Source organism: Glandiceps talaboti, chromosome 12, assembly GCF_964340395.1.
Source record: "Glandiceps talaboti chromosome 12, keGlaTala1.1, whole genome shotgun sequence".
Classification (NCBI taxonomy): Eukaryota; Metazoa; Hemichordata; class Enteropneusta; family Spengelidae; genus Glandiceps; species Glandiceps talaboti.
The window spans coordinates 23,676,966-23,690,129 of NC_135560.1; the positions used below are offsets into that span (position 1 = coordinate 23,676,966).

General features: G+C 35.3%; 1 protein-coding gene and 1 long non-coding RNA gene across 2 annotated transcripts in view; one reads left to right on the forward strand and one right to left on the reverse strand.

Annotated features, from left to right (window-relative positions):
- The first annotated feature begins 52 nt into the window (after positions 1-52).
- LOC144443783 (uncharacterized) lies at positions 53-12,812 on the forward strand. The gene is made up of 3 exons (XR_013481702.1): positions 53-91; positions 6,796-6,911; positions 12,713-12,812. It is a non-coding gene; the product is annotated as an uncharacterized LOC144443783 (long non-coding RNA).
- The window catches only part of LOC144443781 (scavenger receptor cysteine-rich domain-containing protein DMBT1-like), a 37,344-nt gene continuing 25,412 nt past the window's right edge, over positions 1,233-13,164 (reverse strand). The window contains exons 23-32 of the mRNA XM_078133327.1: positions 12,768-12,955; positions 11,908-12,100; positions 11,157-11,345; positions 10,403-10,561; positions 9,770-9,913; positions 9,333-9,599; positions 8,855-8,999; positions 8,162-8,289; positions 7,450-7,719; positions 1,233-6,548 (exon numbers count right to left, since the gene is read on the reverse strand). Of these exons, the coding sequence (XP_077989453.1) occupies positions 6,229-6,548; positions 7,450-7,719; positions 8,162-8,289; positions 8,855-8,999; positions 9,333-9,599; positions 9,770-9,913; positions 10,403-10,561; positions 11,157-11,345; positions 11,908-12,100; positions 12,768-12,955 (2,003 nt within the window). The 3' untranslated portion in view covers positions 1,233-6,228. The remainder of the gene's footprint in view (positions 6,549-7,449; positions 7,720-8,161; positions 8,290-8,854; positions 9,000-9,332; positions 9,600-9,769; positions 9,914-10,402; positions 10,562-11,156; positions 11,346-11,907; positions 12,101-12,767; positions 12,956-13,164) is intronic.

Consider the following 13,164-nt stretch of genomic DNA (forward strand, 5'->3'; position numbering starts at 1 on the left):
GTGATCAAATACTTCCGGGTCAGGTTGGAACTTGACCCGGAAATGAGATAAATAAGTTGTCGACTGCTGCTGTACGAGATGGAATGTTGTGGTAGGTATTTACCTGGTATTTATTTATTTACAAGAATATACATGGTAACTGTGGTAGGCATTGTAAACATTGATTAATGTCGTGGAAGGTGGGTTAGGTTTAGTACTAGCCCTGCATGTGTCACTTGTTGTGTGGGTTCGTTTCAAAATTTCCGGCTGGCCTTACTTGCAGACGAAATCGGGACTCGATTATCATGATTTTAACAATGTCCCTCTCCTTCTCCGGGGCATTGTCATAATCGCGTCCCATACACCGTCTGCAAGCACGACAATCGACCCTCTAGCGTAGAGGGCATGTTATTACTAAACTAAACTAAACTAAACTAGTTTATGCATGATCGAGTGTTTGTCCAGTGTGATAATCTCCCAGCAGATGAGAGATAAAGCAAACTGTTAATGTAAGTGATCTCCTGCCAGTTTTAAGATAAGGGGTGTTTTAATTAAGATAAGATTAGAAGAATGGACAAGGCGTCTTTATTTAGTCAATAAAGCAAGGAGAGAATTACATACAGCCTCAGACTTTTAGTGGTCTGAGATCAACAGCTGAGAGCAAAGTAACCAGGGAAAGAAAAAGAAATAGTTTTAAAACTCAATGAGTCAATTGATCAATATCACACATAACGTAAGTTATACTGCACCACAAAAATTGATCAATCAATCATTCAACCAAATAATAAATCAATCAATCAATACATCAACCGATCGATCGATCGATCAATCAGTTACATGCTCGCTGCTCCCTGTGCTCCGATGCTACAGTTGTCCCTCACCTCACAGATTTACTATGTTCCTAGATCCTCAAATTTTCAATTGTCATCCCGATTCACCAATTTGATCACAGTCCTTACAAGCTGATTATACCACTACCTAGCACACACACACACACACACACACACACACATACATACATACAGACACACATGCACACACAGACACACAGGCATACACACACATACATACATACATACATACATACATACATACATACATACATACATACAGACACACATGCACACACAGACATACACACACATACATACATACATACATACATACATACATACATACATACATACATACAGACACAGAAACAGATCAAATTAGAAACTATATCAAGTTTATTCACAAACTTAACATACTACTTGCATTGATAAAGTTTTAAAGTTTATTCACAAAATTAACACACTACTTGCATTGCACTTGCAGTTTGTTACAGATAAAACTTTTTGTTTGAAAAATAAAACATTTCAGCAGAGCTGTCAACAAAGTGATTTTCTAGAAATATTACTTGATTCTCTCATCATTTGTGAAGGTTCAGCTGGCTGCTAATATAACATCATAGTCCAATAAAGATTCTCCTGGTTTATGTACTTTATATGTACACTTTGAAGGTTGTTTCAGTTCAATTGGTTTATGATGTTATATTTGTTATCAATATACACTACAAGAAAGTTTCTAACTATAATGCCTTTAGATTGACCAATTGCCCATAATGTAGCTAATGGGTACCACATTGCCCATAATGTAGATAATGGGTACCACATTGCCCATAATGTAGATAATGGCTGCCAATTGGCCATAATGTAGATAATGGGTACCCTATTGGCCATAATGTAGATAATGGCTGCCAATTGCCCATAATGTAGATAATGGGTACCCTATTGGCCATAATGTAGATAATGGCTGCCAATTGGCCATAATGTAGATAATGGGTACCCTATTGGCCATAATGTAGATAATGGGTACCATATTGGCCATAATGTAGATAATGGGTACCCTATTGGCCATAATGTAGATAATGGGTACCATATTGGCCATAATGTAGATAATGGGTACCCAATTGCCCATAATGTAGATAATGGGTACCCTATTGCCCATAATGTAGATAATGGGTGCCAATTGCCCATAATGTAGATAATGGGTGCCAATTGCCCATAATGTAGATAATGGCTGCCAATTGCCCATAATGTAGATAATGGCTGCCAATTGCCCATAATGTAGATAATGGCTGCCAATTGCCCATAATGTAGATAATGGCTGCCAATTGCCCATAATGTAGCTAATGAGTACCCAATTGCCCATAATGTAGATAATGGCTGCCAATTGCCCATAATGTAGCTAATGGGTACCCAATTGCCCATAATGTACATAATGGCTGCCAATTGCCCATAATGTAGATAATGGATGCCAATTGCCCATAATGTAGATAATGGGTACCCTATTGCCCATAATGTAGATAATGGGTACCATATTGGCCATAATGTAGATAATGGGTACCATATTGGCCATAATGTAGATAATGGGTACCCTATTGCCCATTAACATTATTGCATTTTGCCTTTTTTCCTCAGATTGTTTTGAAACATAAGACTGCAAAATTCCTAACAGAAATTCTATAACTGATGAATGACTAAACTGAAGAGATTGAACCATTTTTCATTGAACCACTTTCCCAGACTAAATTTTAAGTTAGTATAATCGCTTTTTGTATAGAAAATACAGATCCAAGCAGGGGAGAGTAAACATATATTTGAATTCTACCAGGGGTAAATATATAAACTGTAACTTTTGTCAAGAATTTTACAATCTGACTGTCATTATTTTGGGCCTAAAATGATTAGAGAGATTATGATAGGTAACAAATTGTAATCCACCTAAATAAATAAATGCATGGTAAATTCTACTGTTTTATCTCTGTCTGTTTTAGTGATGAATCAATGTACTTTTTATTGTTATTATTCAGTCATTTCATGACCTTATCAACACAATAGGCTAATATAGTAAAATAGACAGAATATAAAAAACAAAGAAACAAAGCGTCTTATAATTATACTCCATTTTGTAACACTACGTGTTATAGCAGCATTTGTCAATTTTCATTTACAGCAAAAATAATGAAACCTGAAACAAACATTGCCTGGCACGACAAAAATCTAACAAACATTGCTTCTTTAATCATCTGGCTACACTTTCTTTGCACTGACAGTACAGTGAGGTACATGATCACTTAAATTTACAATGACCATATAAAGGTAAACCTAATGTACAGTGAGCTACATATTCAGTTAAATTTACAAGGACCACATAAAGGTAAACCTAATGTACAGTGAGCTACATGATCAGTTAAATTTACAAGGACAACATAAAGGTAAACCTAATGTACAGTGAGCTACAGGGTCAGTTAAATTTACAAGGACAACACATAAAGGTAAACCTAATGTACAGTGAGCTACAGGGTCAGTTAAATTTACAAGGACAACACATAAAGGTAAACCTAATGTACAGTGAGGTACAGGGTCAGTTAAATTTACAAGGACAACACATAAAGGTAAACCTAATGTACAGTGAGGTACATGATCAGTTAAATTTACAAGGACCACATAAAGGTAAACCTAATGTACAGTGAGGTACATGATCAGTTAAATTTACAAGGACCACATAAAGGTAAACCTAATGTACAGTGAGCTACAGGGTCAGTTAAATTTACAAGGACCACATAAAGGTAAACCTAATGTACAGTGAGCTACATATTCAGTTAAATTTACAAGGACCACATAAAGGTAAACCTAATGTACAGTGAGCTACATATTCAGTTAAATTTACAAGGACCACATAAAGGTAAACCTAATGTACAGTGAGCTACATATTCAGTTAAATTTACAAGGACCACATAAAGGTAAACCTAATGTACAGTGAGCTACATATTCAGTTAAATTTACAAGGACCACATAAAGGTATTAAGACCTAATTGCTTTCAATGTTGGTGTGTTCATTCTCTGACATCTAAACTGTAACAATTCTTCTTCAGGTTTTGTCATGCCAGATGATAACATGTGGAAACGTTAATTTATTTTTTTGTCGGTCAACAAGATTTAGCAAGATCTCTGAGATTTTGTGTAGTCAGACGTTAATTTGTAGCAATGTTGGTAAGAGTTTTGTCAGGCCAGATGACATTTTGTTTCATGTTTCATGTTTCATGATTGTCATTGTATAATTGATAATATTAATGTGAAGGTGTTAGAGAACTCTAGTAACAGGGGTGGATATTTGGCATATCCTAGTAACAGAGGGAAAAACAGGTGTTACCTTGTACCACTGGGGGTATTTGGTGTTACCTAGTACCATGGGGTATTCAGTGTTACCTAGTACCATGGGGTATTCAGACAGTGTTACCCAGTACCACAGGGGGTATTCAGTGTTATTGCAGTAATATCAGGTAATACAGTTACAAATAGTGTAATCTTGAATTATTACTGGTCAAAAAAAGGCCAGGATATCACAAATAAACTTATGATAATACATAGTATCCTTAACAAAAATAATCTCAAGCTACACTGTTGGGTGTTGTAAATTACGTTAAAATTTCAAACAAATTATAAATGAGAATGGATTTGTCATTTCAGAAAGCATACTTTTACAATATTAGCACCATATTAATTTAAATAATACAGGTAATTCACTTTGTTAATAATCTAGTCAAAATGTCTAGTAAAAATAAATAGTCAGGAAAAAAATGGTGAACATAATTTATGATAATACTAATCACAAAGTAACCTGATACAACTGATTCCAAAATCTCGACAAAAAAAATAATTTTTTTTTTGAGAATCAAAATATGACATGATTACAATAGAGTAAGGTGAAAATATTTTAGAAATTATAGATATAAGTAAATATTTGATATAAATCTCTGAAGACACATTTAGTTTCATTTAAATTGCAAATTTAAAGTAAATTATTCCATAAGATTATAATTTTGTCAAGATGTCCAACTGATTTTGATTTGTTTTATTTAACTACAAATGTAGTTTCTAATAAAGTTAGTTTTTAATGAACTAAGTTAGCCTAGCATAAGCTAGGAAAAATCCAATGTATGGTAAAGCCACAAAATGAAATAATTTAGTGAAAATGATATGTTCGGAAATTATATAATAGAGTTAATATCAATACTTTAAACCTGCACTGGACATTTTTTTTATCAAGTATCCAAAGATTTATTCACTAAAATCGTTATATTTCTTTTCAAAAAACTACCTATATTATATATAATGTTTGATTTTATATGCAACAGTGTAGTAACAGGTTTGTTAATCTTGAACAAAAGCTTTTGAATCTTGGCCCATGTTAGTTTGATTTGCCCCGATGTCTGTATATGGTAGTGTTCATTCAATATTCAACATTGTGGCACTAGCTAGGTCATATTGTCAGTGTCTATATATGGTAGTGTTCATTAAATATTCAACATTGTGGCACTAGCTAGGTCATATTGTCAGTGTCTATATATGGTAGTGTTCATTAAATATTCAACATTGTGGCACTAGCTAGGTCATATTCTTTTAGTCACAGCACTCATCACATATTACTTCATGGCATGTCTCACGAATTTATGGTCAAATTGAACTTGGTCTGGTTACTGGAGGTATTGATGTTAGGGTCTGTACCATCAAATACAAAATAATGCTTTATGTATTCTTGTTGTGCCGTGGGTAGAGCTATGCATACAGTTACCTATAGATGAGTCAATACACCTTAGGGTGTACAGTGTACATCTACACATACATAGTTACCCATAGATGATTCAATACACCTTAGGGTGTACAGTGTACGTCATACATAGTTACCCATAGATGATTCAATATACCTTAGGGTGTACAGTGTACATCTACACATACATAGTTACCCATAGATGATTCAATACACCTTAGGGTGTACAGTGTACGTCATACATAGTTACCTGTGGATGATTCAATATACCTTAGGGTGTACAGTGTACGTCATACATAGTTACCCATAGATGATTCAATATACCTTAGGGTGTACAGTGTACGTCATACATAGTTACCCATAGATGATTCAATACACCTTAGGGTGTACAGTGTACATTTACACATAGTTACCTATGGATGATTCAATATACCTTAGGGTGTACAATATTGAGAAGTCAACAGTTTCAAAAAAATGTTCCAGTTGCAGCCAGTGCAGCTATAACATGTCTTTGACAGTCTTGTTGAAATGAGTCTCTCAGTGCAGTATATACATGTATTGACATTCTCACTGGACTCAGTGTATGGGATTGTAGATAAACTAAATGGGTCTCTCAGCACATGAGATTGTAGATAAACTCACTGGATGACTATATTAGACTTCTTTTGAGTTCGTGTTATCAGTGTATAACGTAACAAGAGGTGAAACATCTTCCCTTTCTGATTGTTGGTGTACAGTAATATTATCACCAGACACATAAGATACACTTGTATTAAATTCCATAGAATGTCCTCTACTGCCTCGTACTATCTGATTAAATCGGGATGGTTGGAAAGGTCTCTTTCTTGCTCTATATCTTCTACAATAACACAATGCTCCAACTCCGAGTATAACAATGAGAACCAAGACCACAATAATGGCAACGATTCCATGAGACATTGATGATTTGAATTCTACTATAGGTTCCATTAGTCCTAGTGGGAACAAACAAAATATGTAATTAATAACTGCAAACAAAATACATAATTGATAACTGCAAACAACATATACAATTAATTGCAATTTTATAGTTAATTTCATACTAATTTGTTAAATTCACTTGTTGGATCATTCCTGCTACAACTCCATTCCATTCAGGCATCATTTTACTTCTTTTTAACTTTTAGTTCCGTGTTTGTGTTCAATATAAAATGACAAGAACCTTTTATTTCTATGTTTCAGCCCTTCATAAGGAACCTTTGTCAGGAATCTTTATAGACGAATAAAAAATCACTGGATAATAAACAAAATGTAAAACATTTGGAAAAATAGAAAAGTGCAATATATACTAGTAAAAGGTCAGTGGGTTTTATATTCAACCTTGCCTCATGGGCAGCAAGTTCTTGTCATTTTATATTGAACTTGTTCCTATCTAGTCTCCTCATGAAGTGTGCATTCTCTGTAGTTGGAGTGATCTTCACTAAATTCAAGTTTCATGTTTGGCAAAGGAACCCAACATTTTGAAGGAGTCCATTTCGACACACACACACACACACACACACACACACACACACACACACACACACACACACACACACACACACACACACACACATGTATGCACACACACACATGTATGCACACACAGACATACACAGACACAGACACAGACAGACTCCATGAGGTCTACAAGTACGATATAATGATTTTATGTATTCAGAAATCTATGAATGTCTGTATATTATTAGACATCATGAATTTTATGGTAAGATAAATTAAAACATTTCTTCTTTTATGCGCTATTAAATTCTATTTGCTATGGAAAATAAATTATGCAATATGTATCTCCATGGTTCATGTATTTTGAAATTGGCAGCCATTTTTTGTTGTACCTACCTGCTATGGATACAAATGCTGTAGCATTGACTATGCCCTCACTATTCCTGGCAATACAGGTATAATATCCTGTATCAGCATATGACACAGCCTCTATCACAAGATGATTGTTACTTAACATCTCATAATGTTTATTACTACTGATTGGTTTGTCATTGATCAACCACTCCACTAATGGATTATATGCACCAATCACATCACAGGATAGCTCTAACCTTTGTCCAATGGCAAGACTTGCATTCTTTGGTGCTTTTGTAATTATTGGAGGACCTATTAACAAACATACAAACATTTCATAATGAATATCAAAGGAATTCTTTATTCCTATTTGTCATGGGGAGGGAGTCATTTTGGAAAATGTAATCTTTACTATAACATGGGTTTTGTTTGGTCTTTGGAGTTGGGGGGGGGGGGGGGTTTACTTTGAATGACTCCATGTTCAACTTCCAGATAAAGTCACCAAATGTCTGTTCTCCATCCTAGATAATGTGATGTTTTTTATATACAAGGGTGGTAAATACCAAAGTTGACAAGTACTTAGAAAGGTATCCTACTACTACCATAGTACAAGGTATGGAAATCTATTCGTTTTTTTTTTCAAGTTTTACGCCCTCCCCCCTCTTTCTCTCTCATTTGTTTAGATACTCAGATTCCCAAACCTTAATGAATTTGACCGGTAAACAAAGTAGAAAGAACTTTGCTGTACACTTACCAATTACTAGAATCTGTGCTTGTGTTGAAATGATCTCCACTGAATTGATAGCAATGCATGAATAATTTCCCATATCTGTGATACTAATGCTACGGACTACCAAACGACCAGATGGTAAACCAGTGAATCTATCAACAGAGGAAAAAAAGATGAATGTCTTAATCAAATAATGTTGCTGTCACAATGCTCACAAGTGAGTACAGACTTTGTACAAAGTAAGCATGAAAATAAGAACAATCTCATATTCTGGAAGTAAACATGAATACAAACAGTCCCTGAACTAGTTACAGAATCAATGTTTCAAATACTATAGTCTTTATCGATGTTTGTATGGCTGAATACTACTTAAAAGTAATAAATCAAACCAAATCTCACATTTCCCCTTCAAATTGTAGTTAACTACATTTGTAATTTGCTGTCAGTATACAGTCAGTTCCTATTATATATATATATATTACTAAGAATAATTCATCTTGAACTTCAAAGTCTCAGATCTCCTTAAGAACTCGACAGCATTTGTAACATAAACTTAGACTTTATAAAATCAATGTATCCATTCAACGTGATATCTGATACTCCCTGACAGTAAAAGATATGTCAAAACTGTATTGATAGCTTGCTAACAAGATACAAATTTATTTTGAAAAACCACAAAATGAAGCAAACATTGAGAATCCTGTCCTTATCAATTACCTGTTATCTCCTTTAGGTAAATCTTGTCCATCTTTCTTCCATATAACAATTGGTTTAGGACTTCCACTAGCTAGACAATTTAATTCAGCAGTGTCACCATCAAACACTTCAATTGTCTCGGGCTTTTGTATGAACACTGGTGGCTCTGAAATAAATATCACAAAATGTGTTATCAATTAAACTAAAATTGTAAGTAAGTTTATTTGCAAAAATGACAAAAACTGTCTGTCTGTCTGTATGTCTGTATGTATGTCTGTCTGTCTGTCTGTCTGTCTGTCTATCCGTCTGTCTGTCTGTCTGTCTGTCTATCCGTCTGTCTGTCTGTCTGTCTGTCTGTCTATCCGTCTGTCTGTCTGTCTGTCTGTCTGTCTGTCTGTCTGTCTGTCTGTCTGTCTGTCTGTGTCTGTGTCTGTTTGGCACATCTTCAATGACTGTTGACTTCAATTGCTACATTATACCAACATATACAGTATCTTACCATGTACAGTGAGTGAGACTGTTGCAAAGTCAATACCCAAGTCATTCTCTGCTATACATCTATACTCTCCACTATCCTCAGACTGGATATTTTCAATGAACAGAGTACCATTTCCATCAAAGCTTTCGTAGCGGTCACCAGCCAATTCTACTCCACTACGCTGCCAAGTCATGTTAGCTTCAGGTATTCCAGCTACCACACACTGTAGATAAGCAGATGATGACACTACGGCTTTACCTGGCTTCACTTCTATCACTTCTGGTTTCTCTGTAGTTAAAAAGACAGAAAATTTGGTACTATTTTTAGTAATCTACATAACAATTATGATATGAAATGAAAGATTATTCAAATGATACATGTATTGTGTCATCAAATAGACATACATGTAGAAAGTTTATCAACTTCTGAATTCAGTGACAATGTAAATGAAATCTTACCTTCCACATGTAAATAAGCAGTGGCTGAGTTGATTCCAGCCGTGTTCCTAATAATACATGTATATTCACCGCTGTCTTGACGGTGACTTCTTGAGAAATGTAGATTTCCATTTATAAGCACATTGATGCGACCAGATGTAATGTCTGAAAGGAAATAGGATGTTAATTTGTATAAGGTGTGTTATTATCATCATAACAATTATAAACTTAAATGTATCTGATTTGTGGTGTAATGTCAATTCCTCACACTAACCCATTTCAAATCCATATAGTGTGTGTGTGTGTGTGTGTGTGTGTGTGTGTGTGTGTGTGCGCGCGCGTGTGTGTGTGTGTGTGTGTGTGTGTGTGTATGTGTGTGTGTGTTTGTGTGTATGTGTGTGTGTGTGTGTGTGTGTGTGTGTGTGTGTGTGTGTGTATGTCTATCTGTGTCTGTATTTATGTGCCTGAGAAAATATAGAATGTACAGTGTGTCTGAATTTTAATACCCACCTCTTCTACCTACAGTCATTTAGCATATTTCAAAATACCTAAAATTTGAAATGTGACCAATATTAATATGTATCTGATTTGAGGTGAAATGCTATCAATAGACCTCCAAGATAATGACAATGATTCTTGACTGACATAACTTACCAGCTGGACTGAGTGGTTTTCCATTGTGTAACCAGTTTTCATACGTAATAGACGGGGCGGGATTACCATCGGCTACACAGGCTATAATAGCTGAGTACCCTAGTCTAGTTGTACGATTACTTGGTGTCACTTTAAACTCTGGTGGCATCACATCAACAACTAGTAAAACAATCACAATATATTATTATATTAGCTATTATATTAATCTCTATGTACACCATGACAGGGCGCCCTCACACATCGGTCAACTGATAATGATAGAGGAGGCCGGTGAGGGCGGAATGACACGACGTATTTTGTCTACATTATCAAATATACAACTGGACAATCATGCAAACTCAAATCTCTGTTGTCATTTCTTTTTTTAGAGTCATACAATTATCTTCCAACTTGGCAAGAACATTGCAGTAAACAGGTTATGAGGGCTAAGAGGTATGACCAGCTAATGATGTATCTCAGCAGTGCAGAAGACAGGCTATAGGGCTAGGGAGGTACAACCAGCTAATGATGTATCTAGACAGTGCAGTAAACAGACTATAGGGCTAGGAGGTATGACCAGCTAACAAAATGTACCTCGACAGCACAGTAAACAGACTATAGGGCTAGGAGGTACGACCAGCTAATGATGTATCTCAACAGTGCAGTAAACAGGCTATAGGGCTAGGAGGTATAACCAGCTAACAAAATGTATTTCGACAGCACAGTAAACAGACTAGAACACATAAATTTTGACAACTACACAACCTGAACTTACCAGTACAGTTTTCACCATTGCCTACTTGACCAGGGGGACAAGTCAAACAAACTGACATCCCAGGTAGTTCAGCCAGATCCACACACTCCACATTGGAGTAACAACGTCTTTCTTCACATGAATAATGACGTATGTCCCGACATACATTTAACGGAGATTTCTCATAATTAGAGCCATCACATTCCACACCTTGGTAAAAAAAAATATTACTGAATTAGTACATTATCATGATAATATATCCTAATATATCCTTATGATGAAAAAAAAAAATTCTCATTTTGACAATTTTCATATTTCAAAATGTAATAATACATGGCATTATGTAATTAGTTATTATCAAAACAGCAAATGTATGATATCCTTCACTTACACTGAGAACAACTTGGTGGTCTAACTTAGAAAAATTCAACTCAGTTTCACTATAAACAAAAACTATAACACTATAAAATGAGAGGAAATCCCCACATATTTTGATAAGAGATTGCTCTCTGACATTGTAAATAACATCAGCTTTTTGGTATTCAGAAGTATTGTCTTTAATCTCTGGCCTAGTCTGTAAGGTACGCCGTGACGGGGCGCCCTCAACCATCGGCCAACCCCTAACAGAGGAGGCCGGTGAGGGCGAAACGTCACGACATATCTTACAGTCTATCTCTGGCCCAGTGCAAGTTCTTGTGACTGAATTTAGCATATCCATGCCAGTTTCTATGACAACAATACCGGATTTCTAGATGTTAGATGTATTTCTTACTTGCATCTTCATTATGATTAGCATCACAGTTTCCTCTAGCCCATCCTGTCTGTTGACACTGTATCAGTGAAAGTTCATATCCCTGACAGTCTACATCATCCATCCAGATTGTGGTACCAGGAGCTACATCTCCATACTGGGATGCTAGCGGTGCTGCTACAGCATGGCCTAACTTCAATTCCTGACATACCACCTATAAGGCATACACATAGTGTCAGTGACAGAATTCAAGTGACAGTTAGTTACTGAAGGTAGCCTGAAAGATCCTGTCGTTGTTTCCACTTATGTAGTAGTAGACTAAGTAGTATGTTTATTAGAGTGACATGTAATCACATAACATAATAGTAACAATACAAGTCAAAACAAGGAATTACCCAGCCCAACGGACTTACAAGTCACTACAATCAGTGTACAACATATACAGGTAATACTGTTGAAAGAAAAAAGCAGACTTCAGCAGACTATGTCACGCTCCCCAGCTTTGGGTAGCGTGTGGCATACATTATAAGCAGACCAATGACTAGATCTTTCAGACACGTCCTGAAGTATGACACTATAGAATTCAAGTGACAGTTACTGAACATGAAAATTATTTACGAACAAATAACAACAAATTTTGTCTATTATTTTTTAACTCTGTCATACAAAAATGTTGATTTTGATAAAAATTTACAAAAAACAGAGGAAATCGTTTTGAAAATAAAACTACAATTATACAAACTTGATGCAGATAATATCTAGTTTATCAGTAGGTTCTCTGTATTTGGAAAAAGTGAAAGTCACTGAAATTTCTCTTTTCTTGAAGGTTCAACAAAATAAAGGCATCTTTGAGAAGAAATCAGATGTAATATATACTATACCTCAGCATCAACAAGATCCCAGTTGTCATGGCAAACTGTACCCCATTCATTGTTATGGAATACCTCTACACGACCTGCCAATGGTGAAGCACCTCCAACCAGACGTACCACTGGGCTAGATGGTGTACCTGGTAATATATCACTTAGTATACTCTGAGATCGATCACAGCTTACCACACAACTATAATCTATTAGACAGATATTGAGAATTAGTGATAATAGTAGTCAGACATATATTGAGAATTAGTGATAATAGTAGTCAGACATATATTGAGAATTTAGTGATAATAGCAATCAATGTCAGGAACAATTTTGCATCATTTGGAGTATTGTCACTTGATTTATGTTTTTAATATTGTCAATTATTTCATCATGATTTCATGAAAGAATAAATGCA